We start from the raw sequence: 21,939 nt of genomic DNA, 5'->3' as shown, positions 1-21,939 counted from the left end.
CATAGTCTACAAATATTTTGCATGTTTCTAATCCTGTTTTTGCATTTTTACTCAACATGCATGTATGTATTTGATGCCTGTTAACCAAGGAGTGAGCTGTTTCATGGACCTTTTGTTTTTCAGTCTTGCCCTGAGCCATAAGGAACAAACAGTACTTGCAGTGTAATACAAGTGTGACAGAGTGCAGTACGCAAGTATATGAATAATTAATGGTCAAGATGAAGAAGGGTTGAAGATGAAAGGGGGGCAAGATATAGGGTTTTATTATGACCTCTGGTCACTGTCTGACTAGACTTGTAATAGTTTGCAAACTGACTGTGTAGTACTTACTGTGGCAGTGCCTGTAAGGGTCATCATGGATCAATAGTGTAGTAAGTGCAATTGAACCTATATATTCAGTATAAAATAATACTCTGTCAAAATTAGCATTCATTTGTATAATAATTTTGTATCCTTCATGGGTATGTACTCTTGAGCTGAACCTGGAAATGGTCCTTGTGTATTGATTCTCTGCCATGGTTGGCAGATTTCAGAAAAATAAATGTCATCTGCATGATGGTCATTGGAAAGGGGTATGAGATTGGTTTTCTTTTGTTTACCTTGATTGTTGCCATATCTTCAATGGGAACATTTGATTTCTGTCTTTGGACATGTTTGTTTTCCTAATTTTCCCTGTTTTTCTGACAGTTATGCTTTGTCATTTTTAGCTGTACGTCCATACACTGAACCAGAGTATTCTGATGAAACTATGACAGTGTATCAGGTTCCTTTATATGGTAAGTACATCCTCAGTATTACAGTATTCCACAGAGCTGTCCATGTTAATGGAAGAAAACCATGTAGGGAAGGTGTAAATATCAGCTTTGCAAACAATTTAATTTTATTGGCCAAATGTCATTAGCTGCAGTTTGCTTCAGTTATTTTCATAATGAAGTTTGTGGGTAGAGTTTCATAAACTACATTTTTGCAGTGGAAGATTTCCTTGTTTTCAACAACTTCAGCAGTCACACTTGAAGTGATTATTAGAATGAAAGCAGTAACTAGACTGTTTATGTATTTTGCATACTGCAGGTATAGTTGTCATGAACTTTTATTTTTTAAACAAAACTGATGACTTGCATTATTTATATTCTTTCATGACCACCTGGATGACCAGCAGTTGTGGGGCTGAGATCAGGGTTGTTGTGAATGTAACCCAGAGAATTATGATTGGGCCTGTGATGTTAACCCAATTATTATGCGTTTCAGACATGGATGCTATCAAATTCATGTAGAGAGCAAAGCTCGAGAGGCGACTCTTAGCATCCATATTGAGAGCACATAATGAGTTATGATTGGAGACCTGATCATAATTCTTTATAGTGAATAGAGCTTTATCTGCTACATTTGCTTCCAATTACAGGAATTTAAATAAATAACTGTTCTGAAAGCCAGTAAAGCACTTAGCAAGCCATTTGCAGCCTGCCAGCCTTATCTTTCTGCAACCAAAATATGACTTGACAGTAATTATTGGAACTGGTATGTAACTCTTATGAGAAGGCTAGTCTCTGATGCAAGAACACAAGGTATTCTACAGTAATTTAATATGAGTTTGAAAAGAGTTCATCATATCATTGTTTAATGACGGTTGCACAGGAGTTAATAGTTCAGGGTGGCTGTTGCTCACTATGGATGGGAGTGATATGCTTCTGTTTGAAGCAAATTACATTTTAACATTTCAAATAAATAGAGCAAAACAAGGTTTTGCATTGCATGTTAATAAAATCGTTGTTCTTCGAAGGTAAAGATAACTTGAAGTGCAATTTTTGATGATAAAATAATTCCATAAGTGACTGGAGGGGAGAGCAGTGCCCCCCTACCCCATAGAGGTGAAAGTTGTGTTGTGAGTTTCTTGTAATATGACACATTTGGAGACTTTTTAATGTGTTTATGAACTCGAGATGACATTTGCTGGCAGTAGTTGGGCATCTGTGATTCAGGCTCTGATGTTTTCAAAAACTTGTAATGGAGCATTTTCAACAGTTACACAGGCAACTTTTTATTGCCATGGTAATGTTGGACATTTTAGAGTGTGCACTCTTGTTATATGTAATGTTGTTCCAGTAATACTGGCTCCTCATCCCAGAATATTTTCTCTGCAGAAAACTATGTTCAGAAGCTGAAACCTAAAAACAGTTTTTTTGGGGGGAGACTCTCCTTCCCACCTCTTTTACAGCACTGATAGAAGCACCTCATTGGCCACCTGCACAGACTACACTTAAACTGTGAGGTATCTCATCCTAAGATGAAATAGTTTCCTTTTTTGTGTTGCTTTCAGATTGAGTGAGCTCTTCAGCACTAAGTTTTGAGTAACTGTTCATTTATTTTTTTCAAAGATTATGTAAATGTGTTTGCATACAGAGTCAGGCATGTACTGTTACTTTGCTCACTTTACTATGTCAAGTAATATTCTTGCCGCATAAGTAGGTATGTTAAGTTCCAGTTCCACATTTCTTGTACAGATTGTGTATCGTTTTTGTTTGTCCTCCAGAACTGCCTGTATCCTCCATGTTACACTGATGCAATCTTAAAAATATTATGTAGTATTCTGGATTGTGCCTTACCTATTAATATATAGAGAAATGATAACTTACTTTTCTACTGCTGATCCCTCTTCCTATACATTGCAGTATTCATCTAGTCTTTGTTCCTTTAGATTTGTTATCCCTGCGGCACTCTTTCTCCTTTTATTGAGGTACCTTCTTCCCCTCTATTTTTATATGTTCTATTTGGGTTTTTGTCATTCTCTGTACAGTACAACTGCTGGTCCTCATGCTAACCTTCTACCTGTGTCCATAATTTACCCATTTGTTTCTTAACCTATATTATCTGTGGAGGAGGAAGAAATAAGACAGTTGCTTTGGAAAATTAGCTTTGACACGCAGTTGTGTTTTAAAGCAGGGCACATAGTGCACACACTTGTAGGTTCATAAATGTTTATTAGGCTAATGACCACTAAGGCCCTTATAAGCCTAACTGGAAACCCAAATGTGACCCACAAATTTGATTTATATGGGCGGGGGGGGGTAGTGATTTACTGACTGCTTCTCTCCATTAGAGAGCGAGGTGCCAGATCAGGGTGAATTTCTGATTACCCACCCATTGGTCCAAGTTGCACTTAAATAAGGATGGTGAGGAACTCTGCTCTCTGCTTCACATGGTTGGGGAGTATGTTCCAGAGAACAGGAATTCTGTGAGAAACATATCTGCTCTCCAACACGTCCTATTTATGTTGCAAGCAGAATTTAGGTCTTTTAATCTAGTAGTTCTCTTGCTGTTTGTTTTGCTGATGTGCAAGAAGTTCATCAAAACAGGGTCCAAGTATGCCTTGTTTGGCAGACAAAGATAACCTCTGAGAAGTCTGTATGATGCCAAGTAAAGGATGGGGCTTTCAGGTAATCAGAGTAGGATATTGTGTGTACTATCTTATTCTTTTTGTAAGAACCAAGCATTCCAGATTGGCGCATATGTCTGGTCAGGTGCATACTGAGGGGGCATTAAGCTCTATGATGGGTCTAATGAGGTCTGAATACAGTGTTATGATGACCTGTCTGAAACTAGATGCCATGCCCTTAGGTTCATAGGTGTGTACTAGGCTAATGGCCCTGGAGCCTTTACAAGCCTAGCCCATAGGATTACCCTGGCATCATGCCACCCGGCCTTAGTTCCCACTGCCTCTGTCGAGTAAAGCCATTGGAGTGATCCCGAGGTGAATTTTCTATTTCCCATCCACTCCTCAAGATTCCTCTTAAAGAGGGCTTTGAGGTGCTCTGTTTGATATGTATGAGAAGTCTATTCCATAGCATGGGCAGCCTCTGGGTTATGAATCTGTCCCTCCAGCACGTTCTGTTTGTGGTAATGAGGTTGAGGTCTCTGGAGCGTGTGGTGCAGAGGGATTGGGTTTATTTAAATGTAGCATTTCTAACAGAGCTGGGTCAGACATGGCTTTATAAGTCAAGCAGAGATCACCTCTAAGTAGGTGATATGAGACAGAGAATAGTTGGAGTTTTTTTTAGTCTTTCCATCTAGGACAAGTATTTAAGGCCTAGGATCCTCTTTGTGGGGTACTTTTGTGGCCTCTCCAGTTGTTGCAGGTGTCTAGTGAAATACATGCCAAATGGGGCATTGTACTCAATGATTGGCCTAATGAGGGGAGAATAGAGGGAGACAATGACCTCTTTCTTCCTGGATGCAAAACCCTTGATAATCAGATGTGCCACATAAAAGGACTTTCTGACCACAGTGGCAGTGTGGTGGTCAAAAGAGAGGTTGCTGTCAACCTGTGTTCCCAGATTTCTTATAACGCCTTCTGTGTTCAGTGGATTACCATTGATGTGGTAGTTCATGGGAACTGGGTATTTCTGAAAGGGGATGACGAGACATTTTTTGGCATTGAGCTTAAGGCCATGGTTCTGACACTAGTCGTTGGTCTCAATGAGGCCTTTCTGTAGGATGTCAGCATCACTTGGGGATTTAATAATGGCACCCAACTTGCAATAGTCTGTGAATTGGTCAGCCAGAGTCCCTTTGTGTTGGACTGGACTACTGAGAACTAGATACCAAACCAGAGAGGACCCAGGACCAATCCCTGTGGGGCTCCACTCATGACTGGTCGTCAGTCTGACTTGGAGTCAGAACCCACAGTGTGAAACTAGCTATATATGAGATAGTTTGCAACCCACCTATTGATATAGGGGTTGATGCCTAGCTTAGAGAGTTTTTCTATGATTCCTGACTGGGGAATGGTATCAAAGGCCTTGGCCTGTTCAAGGTAGGCTGTATGAACCACCTTGCCTTCATCCACAGCTCTGGTGACTGACTCAAAGAAGTCAATCAAGTTGAGCTGGCATGATCTACCCTTCACAAAACCAAACTGTGTGGGATCCAGAGTTTGGAGATTTCCTATACCCTTGTTTATTAGGTCCATGATGCATTCCATAGCTTTGCATATCAGACTTGTCAGGCTATTGGGGCGATGGTTCACAGGGTCTGTAGTCGCTCCTCCTTTTTGGAGAGTGATGACTATAGCAGTGCGCCATTAGGTAGGGGCAAAGCATGAGGTGAGGCTGTGATTGAACAGGGCACATGGTTGAGGTGCCAATTCACTCTGTAGTTCATGTAGAACACAGCCAGGGATATTGTTAGGTCCCATAAAGGCTGTATTCTTGGCCATGGACAGTGCTGTTTTAACCTGTGCAGCAGTAATACTGGGTGGCTGGCAATCTACAGGTATTGTGATTGGTCCTTGGTGGGGGCGGGGGATAAAAATTGGCACTGAATCTGTTGGACATTATATTGGCAATATCTGTTGGCTCAGTATAGGAGGTACCATTGTGCAGTAGCTCAGGGCAAATCTGGGTATTGCCATGGAGGTTCTTTGCATAACTATAGAAGGCCTTGTGGTTGTCTTTACTATCTGTTGCAATTCTGTTTTAATAGCTAGCTTTAGAGGATTTGATGAGGGCTCTCAACTTTTTGTTGAGGCTGATAAGGGAGTTTTTCCAGTCTTGGGACTTCACCTTATTCCGCATCAGTTTCCCCCTTCTGTTGTAGAGTTTGTTTATAGCAGGGGACCACCAGATTGGCTTCCTTTTTTTGGAGGAGCTCATCTTGGTTCTATTGGGTATGGCGAGATCCATGCATTTGTGTAAATGTTCATATAGTGTATTGGTGTATGATTCAGAGGTCATGCAACTATCCTCCATTTGCATGGGTGCCGTGAAGTTAGGCACCTCTGTCCTTAGGTCTTAGGAGCCCAAAGTTAGCTTTGGAGACATTTTTTAATGGTGGTTACCTTTGGGGGGGGGTGTGGGAGGAATGTGGATTTCCAAGGTGATTAGTTTGTGGTCGGATCTAACCAGGGAGGAGTTAACTATTGGTGTAGAGCAGCGATCGCCCATGTTAGTAATGACCAGGTCAAGGATGTTGCTACCTCTAGTGGTGTAAGAACGAGCTGGTCCAGGTCATTGGAATTAATGAATTCCAGGAAATGTTGGGCAAGTGTATTGGTACAGGAGTAGTTTTCCCAGTTAATGGAGGGGTAGTTGAAGTCACCCAGTGTGAGTGTGTTAGGTTGGACCCGAATATTCTCCAGGGTGCTTAGGAACTTGAGTGTCTTGGGACATGGTTGGGGACCTTTAACAGGCTACAACCTTGAGCAACATAGAAAATATTTCTTACTACCTTGGACACATTTTATTCGAAGGACAGGTTACTATCTACATCACTTCTTCTATCCCTGACCCAGTGGATCAACTTTTAGGGGTGTTTTATCGTGTAATTAGTTACCCAGAGTGGCAGACTTTCCAAAAAATGCTATATTGCATTTCTTGGTACTGAGTTTTAAGCTATGGCTTGTCACCACACATTTGTCTGTATTAGACTTTCCTGAAGGATGTCCTCATCTTGGGGGAATTTAGTGACACTCCCAGTTTGCAATTATCTGTGAACTTGGTTAACCAGAGGCCTTTGATATTGGCTTTGACATCCAAGAAGTAGATGCCAAACAGCAGTGGGCCAAGCACAGAGGCCCTGGGGGACTCCACTAGTAATTGGCCTCTTTGTGGAGGTGGCCTCACCGATTCTTGCATCCTTGGTCCTATCAGCGAGCCAGCAAATTATCCATCCTGTTATAAAGGGGGTTATACCTAGTTCCTTAATTTTGTTTACAGTGTCTTGAGTGTGGTATTGTATCAAATGTTTTATCCAGCTCCTTTTCCCTCTCATCCATTGTTTTAGTGACTTTTTCAAATAAGTCCACCAGATTCAGTAAGCATGACCTTCCTTTGACAAAGCCATACTGCGATGGGTCCAGTGTCTGGAGGTCTCCTGTGTCCTTGTTCATAATTTCCATGATAATTCTTTCCATGGCTTTGCAATTAAGACTAGTTAGACTAATGAGCCTGTAGTTTCCAGGATCTGTTGAAGAGAGGGATGATCCTTCCAGTCCTGTACTATAGTTAAATGATGACTCCAGGAGTCCTAAGTCATATTTTAGACTGTTCAGGAGGCATCCTGAGATGTTATCAGGGCCCATTGAGGTCAAAGAAATATAGATGCCAAAATTGGTACTCTTGGCCTTTATTAGTTGTTAGAAAATGAGAATATAACATTTAATCTGATATTGTTAATCCTCGTTCAGTCATTACGTATGGGTATCGGTTCCGACCTCGGAACCGAGCCGGCCATTTTCCAAGCTCGTGTCAGCTACAAACTCTCAAGCTAATCTCTTACCCATAATCCCCCTCTCTCTGTTACCTCAGATTTCATTTGCCGCATTGCCATTCGGTCGTGTCAAACTGCTTCTCTTGAGCTAAGTGTAGATGTTTGTTGTCAGGCAAGTCATATATATATAACTTTTTCTGTCAGAAAAGTTTCTATTTTGTTGTCTCTTACCCTATTGCATTTAACGACCATATTTTCTTAAGTTTTCTTCTCTTTACTCTACACCTTTTACCGCGAGGTATTTCTCCCTTACCATCATTGGTAATCGTCCTTTCTTCATACCTTCGGGTATTCTTTTGTACCATTGCTGGTACCCTTTCTACTGTTCCCTTTTTCTATCATGGCAGATAAGAAAGGTAGTCCAGGATTTAAAAGGTGTTCTGATTGTGGACACATTACCTACATCAGATGCACACTCTTTGTGCGTTTATTGCTTGGGGGTGTCCCACTTATCTGTTGACCTGCCCTGTGCTATTTGTAAAAAATTTTCTAACAGAACCTTGTTAGAAAGGAAGTTGTTGCTGAAGGGACTTCTCAAATCTCCCTTTTCAGAGGCTATTTCTGGGTCGGAGGCTTCAACCCCTCCTAGAGCCCATAAGAAAATTTTGGATGATCCTACTAAGGCCAAGTCTGCCTTCGTCCTTGGCTGGGGACTCCCACCAACCAAGACCTAAAAAGGCTAAAGTTTCTGCTCCGGAACTCAGTCAGCCCCAGTGCTTTCAGTGCCTAGACCTTCAGCACTGAAACCTTCTGCACCATCAGTGATCTCAGCTCCATCTTCTCCTGTAGCTTTCACTATATCGGCACCAAGAGGCTCCTCAGTTCAGACTATTACAAGTACTGCATCGGCACCGACCATTCAGTTGGCGCAGACCTTGACCACGTTGGCTCCAACATCTTGCTCAGAACCGATGCCTCAGTTATTGGCTCCAATTTTGTCAGTTCCAGCTTCGGTACCGATCCTTGTGTCTGCAGACCATGACCTCGGCACCAATGATTACCTATGTGCAAATACCTGTAGTCCGGTCTCTCTCGGCACCATTGTTCTCGGTTTGGATTGGTGAGGTGGGCACCAAGCTTGTCTCTTCTGTGGACAGACCTGTTTCTCCCTACATCTCCGTGAGGTCCACTAGAAGCCTTTCCGAACAAGACATGTTGCGTCTTGTGGATCAAGTGCTTCTGGCCAGAGGTATCCCCCCCCCAGGACCTATCCTTCCTTGGGAGGCGATTACCCATATCCAAAGAACCCTTCTTATTCTCCTTCTTCATTGCCTTTGAAGTCCATTGATATAGCACAGACTTCCCCCTCTGGGGTTCCCTTTATGGATCTCACTAAGGAACCGCAGTTGCCTTCGTGGCAGGAGAGTTTTGCTATGACCCAGAATGACAGTTGTGACGCGTGTAATTTGCTGTTCCACAGCCATCTGGGGACTTGGAGTCGGCAGGCTGAGCCACTTAGTGGAGGGGTGACCCCTGTCCTGGACACTCACCCCTCTTCAGGTGGACCAGCCTTTCAACTGATAGAGAAGGCTCTGGCTTCTGCTGGTGATACTGTGCTTTCTATCCCCCCGCCCTCCTCTAGTACACTTTTCACAAGTCGCACCTAGCAGACACCGGGTGCAAGTGCCTCAGGACATATTCCCACAGGAAACCCCTTTTCAGCTGTCTTCCCCAGCTTCTCCCTCTGAGGAAGTCCACCGGAAAAGTTTGTGTAAGAGGAAGCACATGGACTCCCTCATTGAAGACGGACTTTGAGGGGGAAGGATCCCCTCGGTCACCCTCTGAGGTATCCTTTGGGAATATCCTCGAAATCCTTAGAGAGGTGACTGGCAGCCCTCTAATCTGAGCTCTGAGGAGTCTGTGCTCCTGCAGGCCTTTTGCGCCCAGCCCCAACCTTCTGGGTTACTCCACCTGCCGATGAACTTGTCCGACTCATTGTTCAGCATGCGTGGAAGGCTCCTGACACCATTGAGGCTATTCCCCGGAGGCCAGATAAGATTTTGTCCCCTCCTGCTATGGATCCCCATTGGTCTAAAGGTCTTCCTGTGGATGTTCTGGTGGTGGCGCCGCAACAAAAAAAGATCTGGCGGAAGAAAAAAGCCAGACTGTCCATCCGCCTAACAGAGAGTCCCGGGCCCTGGACAAGATATGGAAGCGCACCTTTGCATCAGCGACATTTACTATCAGGTCCCTGAATTATATGGCACACTTTACCAGGCTTCAAAGGGATCTGATTTCCGAGCTCTCTGATACCTTGGCTGGTGCCGTGTCTGATGATGTCCGTGACAAAGTGGCCTCTCAGCTGGCCACCATTCAGTCAGTATCTAACTCCTCTATGTGACTGATGGCTCATGCATCAGAAGGAGCAACGAGAGCGGCGGGTTCAGCTGTGGTCTCGAGACGACAAGCCTGGATGCACTTGTGCAATTTTGCGGAACCCTTTAAGGGTTCCTTTCTTAACGCTCCCATTGAGGCCTCTTCGTTGTTTGGACCCAAAGTTAAAAGCACACTGGTCAGATGTGAACAGGACGGTAAGACCCTTTCTGCCGTAGGTGTCCGTTATGCTTCCCCTCAACATGCTTTCTCCCGAAACCAAAAGAGTGGGAAGATATGGTTCAAGAAATCTCAGGGCCCTTTCCGTGACACACAGGCCGAGTTGTCCCCTAGAGGCAGAGTGGGAAACTCACAGGGAAGAATCTCCTTTCGGGGCAGAGGGGTGTCCATGTAACCAGGGTTCCAGGGAGTCTTTCCCTGGCCAATCCTACCAGCGCTCCTGAAGAGCTGCCAAACTCCTTTCCTCTGGAGGTGGTTGGGGGTTATTTCTCCTTGTATCCTTCTGCCTGGCTAACCATCACCACCGATTCTTGGGTACAAAGGATTATAACCAGAGGTTATCATATCCCCTTCGATCTTTGTCCTATCCCTTCAAAAAACCTTCCCCGATGTTCCACCCAGTCAAAGGGAAGGAGAGAGAAAAGCTGCTAAGAAAGAGAGTCATCCAAATAGTCCCTGCAGACTAGATAGGATCCGGATTCTACTAGAGAAAATTTTTGGTGCCAAAGAAAACCAGGGACTGGAGACCAATTTTGGATCTCACTGTACTGAACAAGTTTGTGCGAGTACAAAAATTCCGGATGGTCACAATATAGTCTATCCTCCAGCTTTTGGAAAAAGACGATTGGATGTGCTCGATAGATCTTCAAGATGCGTACTACCACATAAACGTGGACAGGCCATCAAGAAGATTTCTGCGCTTCCATGCGGGAGCCAGTCACTACCAGTTCAGAGTACTGCCCTTCGGACTCGCTACAGCCCCCAGTGTGTTGACAAAGTGCATGGCAGTCATCACAGCTCACTAGCGACTATAAGGATTCCAGGTGTTTCCATACCTAGACGACTGTCTCATTTCCGCCCCCACCAGACATCTACTGGAAGAAGCCCTGGCATACTCTCTCCTCGCTGCATAAAGGCTAGGCATAACCATAAACTGGCAAAAATCCAGTCTCACCCCATCTCAGTCCATAGAATTCGTAGGGGTTATCTTGGATACAAAGAACTGCAGAGCTGCCATTCCAGAGCACAGAATTCTAAGGATAAAGCAACAACTGATTCCAGTCCTTTCAAGGGAGAAGTCCACAGCTCACTCTGTCCTACAGCTGTTGGGTTCTATGGCAGCCTCCATCACGATTGTCCCCCTGGCCAGGTTTCATATGAGGCTTCTACAATGGCTACTGCTCACCCAATGGTATCCTTTTCAGCATCCTCTTTCAGCCAAGATACGAGTAACCCACAGGTGCAAACAGGATTTAAATTGGTGGATGACACACAATCCGTCACAGTGGTCTCGCCCCTTCTCCCCCCAGCAACCCAAGACCACAGTGAGCACAGATGCCTCCCTGAATGGGTTGGGGCGGGCTGTGTCAGGGACAGACAGTCCAAGGCACTTGGTCCGAATTGGAGGCCCAACTAGAGCTGAGGGCGGTACTTCTAGTGTTGCTAGCATTCCATCCCCTTCTGCTGTCTGACGATTGCGATTCAGTCAGACAACATTGCAGTGGTCTGGTACATCAACAAACAAGGTGGAACCACGTCTTACCCCCTTTGTCGAGAGGTCATGAGGATATGGCAATGGGCGATGGCTACCAACCGTTTTCTTCTAGCAATGCACATTCCAGGGAGTTACAACGTGATAGCAGACAGACTCAGCAGGTGCATTCTACAGCCTCACGAGTGGTCCCCGAATCCCTTGATAGCGGGTGGAGATCTTCCACCGCTGGGGCCGCCCTTGCTGCGACCTCTTTGCATCCCCAACCAAATACAAATGCAGCAACTACTTCGACCTGATTCCCCCTCCAGGACAGTCACCCAGGGACGCTATAGTCCACGATTGGCCCTTGGGTCTTCTTTATGCATTCCCACATTTTCCCCTCATTCCCCAGTTTCTGAAGAAAGCCTGTCAGTGGAAGAGCAAGGTGATCCTCATAGCACCATATTGGCATCGTCAGATTTTGATCCCCTTCCTTTGGCCTCACCTACTAGATCAACCATGGATTCTCCATCCAACCCCAGAGTTGATCTCACATCCACAGAACCTGATTCATCCCAACTTGGACAGCCTGAAGCTCACAGCTTGACTACTGCAATTCCCTTGATTGCCAGGTAGAATGATCTTTCTTTACCAGTACGTGACATTCTCATTGCATCTCATAAGTCTTCCACTAGAATTACTTATCTAAGCAAATGGAAAAGATTTACCTGTTGTCTAAAAGAAAAACAAGTAGATCCCTTCTCAGCACCAGTGTCGATAATACTAGAGTATCTGGCCGACCTTTTTCAATCGGGTCTATCGGCCTCTACCATTAGAGATCATTTGGCTGCAATATCTAATTTCCATGAGGGTGTCCAAGACTCCTCCCTTATGTCACACAAATTGTGCAAGACCTTCATAAAAAGTGTGAATCATCTGAAGCCACCTTTTGGAGAACCTGTTCAACCACGGGATCTGTCATTAGTTCTACAAGCTCTGACAATGCCACCCTTCGAACCAGCTTCTTCTTGCGACCTCAAATATTTGTCATGGAAAACCTTGTTTTTGGTCACCATTACTTCTGCCAGACATATCTCTGAGCTTCAAGCTTTATGCATCAAGAGTCCATACTTCGTTTTTCATAGAGATAGTGTCTTTGAGAACTAATCCTTAATTTCTGCCAAAAGTGATCTCTGAAATGTCCATTAATCAAACCATTGAATTGCCAGTTTTCGTTCCCAGTCATTCAAACAGGGGAGAGTATTGCCTACCCTAGATATTCACAGGCAAATCCATTTTTACTTAAAAAGGACTACGTCCTCTCGTAAATCTGACCAGTTATTTTTGGCCTATTCTGGACCTAGATTAGGGTCAGCTGTTGCTAAGGTCACATTAGCTAGATGGTTGAAAGACTGTGTGACCTTCATTTATACACAACAACGTAATATTCCGTTGCCTACTACCATGAAGGCTCAATCGACAAGGTCAGTGGCAACTTCTGCTGCCTTCCATGCCAGAGCTTTTTTACATGACATTTGAGCAGCTGCAACTTGGTCTACACCTCATACCTTCATCAATCATTACAAACTGGATTTGACCTCCAGGGGAAGAGCATCTTTTGGTTCTGTGGTGCTCAGGAATGTCCTTCCATTAGAGCCTCACAGGAATAGAGGTAGCTGGGGACTCTGTCCCATACGTAAGGAATGAACGAGGATTCACAATATCCGATAAAGAAGTTATGTCTTACCATAACATTCCATCTGTATTGTTGTTCCTTGTTCAGTCATTATGACCCTCCCTCCTTCCCCCTCCTGTGGCTTCTAGTGGATCTCACCATCTGGTTCTCTTAGGTCATTTGACCAGAGGTAGCCTCTACCTTCTTTTGACTTGCAAACTCAATCTGAGGTAACAGGGAAAGGGGGATTATGGGTAAGAGTTTAGCTCAAGAGTTTGTAGCTGATGCGAGCTTGGAAAATGGCCGGCTCAGTTCCAAGGTTGGAACAGATACCCATATGTAATGACTGAACAAGGATCAACAATACAGATGGAACATTATGGTAAGACATAACTTTTTCTAGTCCATGGGTCTCGTATTTTGTGTGACGTTTTTTCAGTACAAATACTAAAATTGAGTTTTTTTATAAGCAAGTGCTTATTCACTTTGTTGTGGCTAGCTGTGGCTAACTGTTATGTCTAGTGCAGTGGTATTATTTCCCTGGTCATGCAAGCAATGAACAGATGTACCTCTTAGAAATTTTTTTTATTTCTTGTAGTGATGAAGATGGTAAATAGCAATGTATGTGTACCTTGTTGTCAGAAGTAAGGTCACAATTGATCGTTATTATTTTCTCTTTCTAATCGACCGTCCTTTACAGAGATGTTATATCTGCTTATTCCACACCCTTCAGTATGCAAACAGTTGAACTGGATTCCCTTAGAATGGTCATGCATGCTGTTTTTGTTTCTTGAAGCTTCTCACTGAGAGACATAACCTGCTTTGATTGTCTTCATGTTGTCTTGTGTTTTTAATCTTGTTCTCCTTTAGTTCATTTTGATGTAGTTGCACCTAAATCAGCAAAAATCTTAGGGTTTTTAGATGCCCTTGGTTAGTAGTAGAAGTATGTTGTGTCACACTATATGAAAATTTAATTAGATCGACCTAAGTAATTTGCTCAGTCACATTAGCCATTATAGAGGCTATATGAATTAAACCATGCATTGCAAGTTGAAACTCTTTAGTAGTCTGTAGCCTGTACCCTCTGTGTAAACGGCCAGATTAGCGCAGACTATGAAATAACACATTGTGGGGTTTTGTCTCTCCTCTGGTCATTACTGTCATGCTATGCGCATTGTCTGAACACCTTTGAAATTCAGAATGAGAAGCAACTGTTTGCTCATTTATGTGGTTTACTGTTTGGTTCCCAGAAACTAAATTAGGCTGGTGACATAGATTATCCTGACCTTAGCTCTGCCTTTTGTATTCAGACTTCAGGTTTTTACTTCTGGTAGTCAGTCAGCATTTCCATTCTGCTGTTGTACCTTTCATAAAATCTTTTCTTCACTCTCGCTCTCCCCGTTTCTGGAGCACAGCAGTGTTTTGTTTTTTTCATTGAGTAGAACAGACTCTTTTGATGTGCTCCACAGAAAGATGGACCCAGCTGCTTTTCAGTTCCATTTTCTTTTTCTTTTTTTGTGTGTTCTGCTTTTTCGCTCACCAGTGAGGCACCACACTGATTTCCAATTTTTTTTTTCAGATAATTTTTTTCCAGTTATATATTTTTTTTATTACCCTTTTGATCTGAAGTAGTTTACTTAATTTGGTCTTCAACCTGTGGGTTACGGATCCATACCAGATCCGACATGGCCGCATCACCACCATCTGATCTGAGCTCTCAGTTCCTCCCCTTACCCATAATGCCTCTGTCTCCTTCCAGATATCGTTTACTGCTGGAAAGCTAGCATCGTGGTCTGGCTTCTCAGCTAATCTTTGGTTGTTGTAAGTGATTTTTTTGGGTGTTTTTCACTGTTTCATTTTTTTCTTTTCTTGCTGTTCTTTCACCCCCCCCCCCACGCAGTCGGGTAAAAAAAAAAAAAAAAAGCCCTTTTCTTTTCTAACTTTTCTGTCCTTTTAGTAGAGTCCTGTCCGACACTCCTAAACAGGGTTTCAGAAAATGCACAGTGTGTGGCCATAAGCTTTCCCCAGCCCATGGCCACACTCTGTGCGTAGTGTGTTTGGGAGCGGCCCACATGCAAACCTCCTGTCATGTCTGTGCTGAGTTTAATCCTAGGGCGCTGAAGGGCAGGAGGGATAAACTTACTTTAAAGGGCCTGCTTCTTTCTTTGGGGGTGGTAGCAGCTACGCCCCCTACCTCTGTTGCGGCATCTGCTTCTACCTCTTCCCCAGCCTCTGGGACTCAAACTCCAGCCAAGAGCCCCAACCAGCCCGCTGCCAAAGATTAGGCCTATTTCTAGGCCTGGTTCTCCCTGGCTCCATTCTCCAGGGTTCTCCCTGGAGCTGGAGGAGTCAAGGATCCAGTCACCTGTATGGGTGTTCCTTCACCGGCACTCCAGATCGGTGTCATTGGCGTCGTCCTCCCTGTCCACCTGGAGCCTTCTAAGTGAAGAAGAGATGGATAAGATGATGCAGAGGTTTATCCACACCCAAATTCAGATGAGTCTTGCCTGCCCCCTCTCCCTCTAGAGAGGGAGCTCGCAACCTTTATTTATGCCGCTCACTGCTTCTCCGATCCGGCCTTCTGTTTCAGATCCCCTGTATCCGAGGACCCTCTGGGTCAAGGGGTCGGCGCCAGTGGTATTTCGTACCTCGACACTGGCCATTGCCTTGAGCATGTTGGACCTGACCAGTTCGGATCCGAGCTTTTGGAAGCCGTAGCCTCGGAGTCGGGTCCGAGGGGGTGCTGTCTACTCAGAGTGTTTGAGTGCAGTATCCCCTTCGGTATCTCGGCTCCTGGAGTCTCTGCTCTGACTCCCCCATCAGATCAGATGTGTACTGCAGAGAAGATCTGTTCTCCTTTGGCCTTTGATGTGGTGGAGAGGTTCTCTCGGTGTCGTTGAGACCCTTGACCATCTCCTCCTCGGACTCCGTCCCGACTCCCTCTCTTTTGGGTGTGGTCCAGACCGTCTTACCATATCAGGGACAGCCTGTGCCTGGTTTGCCTGCAGGAAGCTCCAGTGAGATAGCAGCAGAATGTTTACAGGTCCTCCCCAGAGAGTCCCACTGAGGAGGTTCTTTGCAAACGAATGTGTAAGAGGAGGTACCTGGACTCCCCACCGGAGTCCCTCACCTCAGACACTGATTTGGAGGAAGGAGAAGATTCCCCCTGATCACCCACCGAGGATGTCTCCTTTGGAGACATTATGCAACTCCTTTGCCGAAGGGGGGGGGGTCTGCCCAAAAACCAACCTCGGATGAGTCAGTGTTCCTCAAGGCATTTGGCACAGGCCCATCTACTTCCTGGGTGTCCCTTCCCACAGATCCCTTACTGGACCTGATAACATCTCGGGTGTGGAAGGAGTCTTCGAGCTAAAGATAGGAAATAATCCCTGGCCTGGCAAAGTTGATGTTTGGAAGGGGCAGCAAGGAGCCAATCATTTAGGTAAGGAAAAACCCGAATGCCTTGAAGTCTCAAGTGAGCTGCTACTACTGGTCTCATCAGGGATACCTTAGGCCATGCTTTGGCTCAGGTTTATGCAGTGCCAGTTGTGCTAAGGTCTTGTTTGGTTGGGTATATGCTAGGTATAGTGCAGCAAACTCCATCTGAAGGGAAGAAGGAGACGGGAGCATTATGGGTAAGGGGAAGAGCTGAGATCTCGGATCAGATGCTGGTGATGCGGCCGTGTCTGATCCAATACGGATCCGTAACCCACAGGTTGAAGACAAATGAAGTAAAACTACTCAGGTGGAACATTATGGTGAGTACATAACTTCTTTTTAGCTGGGTTAGTCCCACTAGACTCGTACACTCTTTTTCAGGGGAGACCAATAGTGGTATTTGTAGTATCTGGGGAAGTTTGGCCAGGGCATCAGGAACTTCCCCTTCTCTTAACTTCAGAATCTTTAATTATAATTTATTTTGAGAATGCACCACCTCATCAATTAAAATATTACTATTGGCCTCATTAAAATGATAAAACTAATGTATTTTGGCTTTTCCAGGTTAGGGGTCGCCACAAAAGAACTTTGGTCAGCTAATGATTGGCAGTGGATTTTTACGGTGCCGAGTTGCCAGCCCGACGCCCAACCGTCAAAGAAGGCACACCCATTGATGCATGCACCTACCTGAATGTCTTTAAATATCACTCGACCGCAGGGAGGACATGCAGACTCCACACAGAAGGCGCTCCAGCCGAGAATCGAACGGGAGTACCTTTTGCTGTGAGGCGACAACGCTAACCAGTGCACTACCACAGCTTAGCCTCATTAAAATGATAAATCTCATTATTATTGGGGCTAATCTCTTCTTATTCTTCTTCACCATCCTCACTGGGGACTGAACCCCCCCCCCCCCACCCAGTGGTGCATTCTCAAGATAACTTTAGAATCTTTAATTACAGTGGTATATTGTTGAACACTACTCATTTTTGGAATTTTTATAAAAGGTTTCACAGTTGTACCCACAGGAAATGTTGATGCAAGTGAACTGCTAATAGATTTTAAAACTTGTTTTTTACGGGAAATTAATTTAAATATCTTTGACAATAAGGGAAATACCAGTCAAGCACCAATTGTTAGGAGGAAAAGTAGCCATAATCCTCTGTTACACCCTGTTTTATGTAATTTTGAAACTCTTGTCTAAAGTGAGATTACAGAATATGGTAAACTCCAAAAGAAGAGATTTTATAACCTTAAGGAAGAGGGATATAAATTAAGAAAGCAGTGACAGAGCTATTAGAGTGATAAAATCTGATAAGGGAGGGTTCTAATCATTATGGACCATTTGGGTTTATACAGGTAAAATGCTTGAATTGTTACATAGTGAAGGGATATATATCTAAGTATCAAAAATGAAGCTAACGTTTCATACAGAGAAATAGAATGTGAAGTTGTTCTATCTAGTCTTCATTCTTTACTGATGGGTTCGGAACTGATCCTCGGTTCTGACTCGGTTGCTTACTAAAGCTCAAGGTCTCAAACCAGCTCATGGCTCCCTCCCTATCCCATGATGCTTTAGTGCCTTCCCCAGATCTTGTTTGCCGCTGAAATAGATCTGGTCGTTTACCAGCTCTGGCTAAGTGAATTCTTAATGATGATTATTGTTGTTCTTTTTCTCTAGTATTAGTGTTAGTACTGTTTTGGAAATTCTTTCTTGTTAGATTAATAGTTGGTGTGTGTCACGCCAACATTCTTTAGGCCTTTATAATCCCTAATCCTCTTTAAAGTTTGCAGTGTTTTTGATATTTAGCTTAGGGTAGTTGTTTGGTGTGCCTTCTGGTTAACTTCTTTAATATAGATATATATTATAGTGTGTGGTGTTTTAGAAAGTAGCTAGTTAAATAGCTTCTGTGGTTAACTTTCATAGATAAGAGTTTCTTATCCTTGTTATTACCTGTTTGTAAGTGTGAGATTATTGCAGAAGGCTTGTTTAAGTTAGAGGGCCTTTCACCCATTTTAGTTAAAGGGTTACTTCATGTATGTGTCTGGATACATTATGTCAAACCAGGAGGAGCAGAATTTCGAAAACCTTCAGGTTTTAAAAAGTGCCCTAAATGCTCCCAGAAAATGTCGCTAACTGATGGGACATTCGGAGTGTCTACTCCATTTACAGGAGTCCTGTTCGATTTGTCATGCTTTTAGTTCCAGGGTCCTCCAAGAAAGGAAAAATAAGTTGACCTCCCATTATGACAGATTTGGACCACTTTTGCTAGGAAGAGTGGGAAAATATTGCCACGTCAAAATGTGCCATGCTGATAGACTCTTACCCAAGAAGACTGAATGCTGTAATTAAATCAAAAGGTGCTTCAACAAAGTATTAGTTTAAGGGTGTGCACACTTATGCAACCAGCTTATTGTACTTTTTTTTTTTATTTTTTATATGTTTTCAGATGTGTTTTTCAATTGAATTGTGCAGGTTATAGGTCACATTAAAGGTGGAAAAAGTTTTGAAATGATTTATTGTGGTCTCATTTTTTATATCACACATGCCTGGCATTTTAACAGGGGTGCGTAAACTTTTTATATCCACTGTATAATCACGATACAAGGGAGATTCGGAATATCATTTTGAGGCATAGGCAGATGGTTTCCAAAATGCCCAATGATGTGGGCATTTTTTTGCAGCCCTTATTATATACGTGTAAAAGGGGACATAATGTTAGAGAAATTTTGGAAAAAAGTGCTAAAGCTTTAAAACTGAATTTGGAAGTATAAAACCAAAAAGAACTTATAAATGTAGAATGTGTAAGCAATGTTCCTATGTGGCTGATTGTGACACCTTAGACATTCCCAATATTGAATGAACTTTGAAAAGTTATAAATATATCAACTATCTAAGTAAGGGGGTAGGTTTGTTGTAAAATGTTTTTCATTTTATGTGGGCAAAACAAAGAAGCCTTTAAGACCAAGAATTTATGAACATTTCTGTGATATTCTGAAGAAAGTAGAAACAAACGCACTTTATAAACACTCCTTAGAATGTAGCAGTAGTCACTTTAAACTTTGGGTTTTAGAACGGGTGGATAAAAACTCAAGGGGTGGACAGTGGGAAACATTTTTAGAATACCGTGCACATCTTTGGCATCTGAAGCTCCGTGCCAGTATTTCTGGATTAAACTATCAAGTTTTCCTAGCCCATGTGTTGAAATTAACAGCTGCTAAACTTTGAGAAGATTAACAGGCAGTTTGTTAATTATTGGGTATTCAACAACTTCACTAACTTACTGGTTTATCACCTTTTAAAATATTTTTATATAAATTAATATATTCCTTTTTATGCAAATTAGTATATTTGTTAAATTTATAGAACCTATTTTGTTATTGGAAGATGAGGTGGATTTTCATCATCTTTTATTTAATAATTTGGTTTGTAGTATATACTGTATTGTGATGTGAAGTAATATGGGACTGGGAACTAAACACCAATTAAATTACACGTGGGGTTTTAAAACTTGTGATTTAATAATTTGTGCTAGTTCTGATGAATTCTGTTGCGAGATGAAAGCACTTAACTCATTTAAAATAAATAGTGATTATTTTATCCATATAGTGTGTTCTGTGGTCACATTAAGGTTGTGGCTTGGATGTTTTTGTGAGGTATTTTATCTTTTATTATACTTTATTATTTATTAATTCATTTCTGTCCCTTCTCATTTTGTTTGTATTCATAATACTTGTTTGTTTACTGTCACTTATATTTGTCCAAGCTGAGACTGAAGTAAGTCTGGTTGGAGCAGTGCTTACCACTATTACCAAAATGACTTAATAAACGCATTATTGTTCATTGGCTGTCTTCTGCTACTGTTTTTGTTACTCCCACCATTGTAAATTTGTTCCAACCATGGTTAGGGCATATTCCACTAAAGACTTTCCCTCTTTGTTGGCATATTGTAAAGGCGTGGTCTCTGGAAGCATTCAAGGGGCAGCAGATTGGTCCTGTGTTCATACCTGTACAAACTATTACAAACTGGATTATTTTTCAAGTTCCAGAGCAGACTTTGTGAGTTCCATTCTCCAGGGGAATTCTGGATCCTTATCCTTTAATCTCCAAGGCGGGATAAACTTTGGAAATCTCTCCAAATGCCACTGTGGCGATGTGAATGATGAACATAGTATGATTGCTCAAGTTCTAGTTACCTGTAACAGTAGACATTCAAATTTCACACTCTGTGGCAGCACCCAGCCACCCCACCTTATTTTGTGTATAGTTTGGCTGTACCCAAAATAGCTGTGTTGGTTGGCTGTTTGCTATTTGTATTGGTGTTTTGTGGCTGAGTATTGGTTGGTCTCCGATTCTTGCTCCTGGTCCTTCTTGGTTCTTCCTACTTAGTACTAAAAGCCTGAATAACTGACTTTCTGTGATGGGGGTTGGGCTTCCCCTGGTGGGAGGTGATTAGCCAATCACCTGTCACAGGGAGTCAGAGGAGGGAATTCTGAGCACAGGATAGCTGCCAGTGTGGGTTAGTGCAGGGCAAAAAACCCCATGTGCCACTGAGGCAGTGTGAAATTCAAACATCTACCATTATAGGTAAGTAGGACTTAAAACAATGGTACTTGGAAGTTTATTCTGAATAATTGTGAAAGTATGAGGAATATTTTATCTGCAATTCCCTCCCGTGAGGAAAAACCTGCTTTGTGTGGTTTAGTTTCTTTCATTTTTCAGGTCACTACTTATTGCTTGGTGTGTATATGATTCTGTAGATACTACTTTCAGGGTTGTAGCCACTGATATTATGTTTGTCTGGCTGCATTCTCAGAACCTCTCAGAAGATGTATGAAAAATAATGTTTTAAATTCTCCTTTGGATAGAGGTTTAGTTTTTGGACCGTATACTGCAGAGCTTTAGTTTTTGGACTGTATGCTGCAGAGGTAATCAAAAATATATTGAGAGAGGTAAACTGGGTCAGGGAATACCAGATTTTTCAGCCCTCCTCCTAGAACTCTTGCAAAGGATTTTCTGTTTCTTGTGTAATTTTGGCAAGAAAAAGGATACAGCTTCAGCTGATTTACAGGTAAGAATATGTTTAAAACAGTGGCAGGGAGGTTCCAAAAAGAAAGCAGGAAGGCAACAGAACAAAGGACAGTCAAATAAGGCAGAATAACTGTGTAAGATACAGCCTTCCCACCAAACCTGGTATTCTCTTATCCCTTCTAGAAAGTCTAAAACTCCTTTTCTCTCTTAAGCAACAGATCGTTTCAGACTGGTTCTCAGGCTAATTCAGCAAGAGTACAGGTAGCAGTGGAAAGAAATTTTTCTAGGAATTATTCTACATCCGTTGGTCCAAAGCCCTCTATTTCTTCCAGTCTTACAGCACATGTTGTCTCAGAGGATAATTGAAACAGTTCCTCCTTCCCAGTTGGGAAAATAATTTTATTCAAGAATGATTTTAGTGCCAAAGAAAGAATGTCTCTGGAGAGCAGTTCTGGGTCTTTCTTTTCTAAACCAATATGTGATGATGCTAAAGTTAAATGCTTT

At 42.9% G+C, this 21,939-nt stretch overlaps 1 protein-coding gene across 2 annotated transcripts in view; it reads left to right on the top strand.

The window, feature by feature from the left end:
• Positions 1–21,939, top strand: part of ELAC2 (elaC ribonuclease Z 2) — a 2,146,582-nt gene that overhangs the window by 96,885 nt on the left and 2,027,758 nt on the right. For both annotated transcript variants that reach the window (XM_044068145.1, XM_044068146.1), the window contains exon 6: positions 708–776. In XM_044068145.1, the coding sequence (XP_043924080.1) occupies positions 708–776 (69 nt within the window). The remainder of the gene's footprint in view (positions 1–707; positions 777–21,939) is intronic.

Source organism: Protopterus annectens, chromosome 4.part0 (assembly GCF_019279795.1).
Source record: "Protopterus annectens isolate FY-2018-M chromosome 4.part0, PAN1.0, whole genome shotgun sequence".
Classification (NCBI taxonomy): domain Eukaryota; kingdom Metazoa; phylum Chordata; order Ceratodontiformes; family Protopteridae; genus Protopterus; species Protopterus annectens.
Note: the sequence above shows the minus strand (reverse complement) of the source record. Positions and strands in the feature narration are given on the sequence as shown.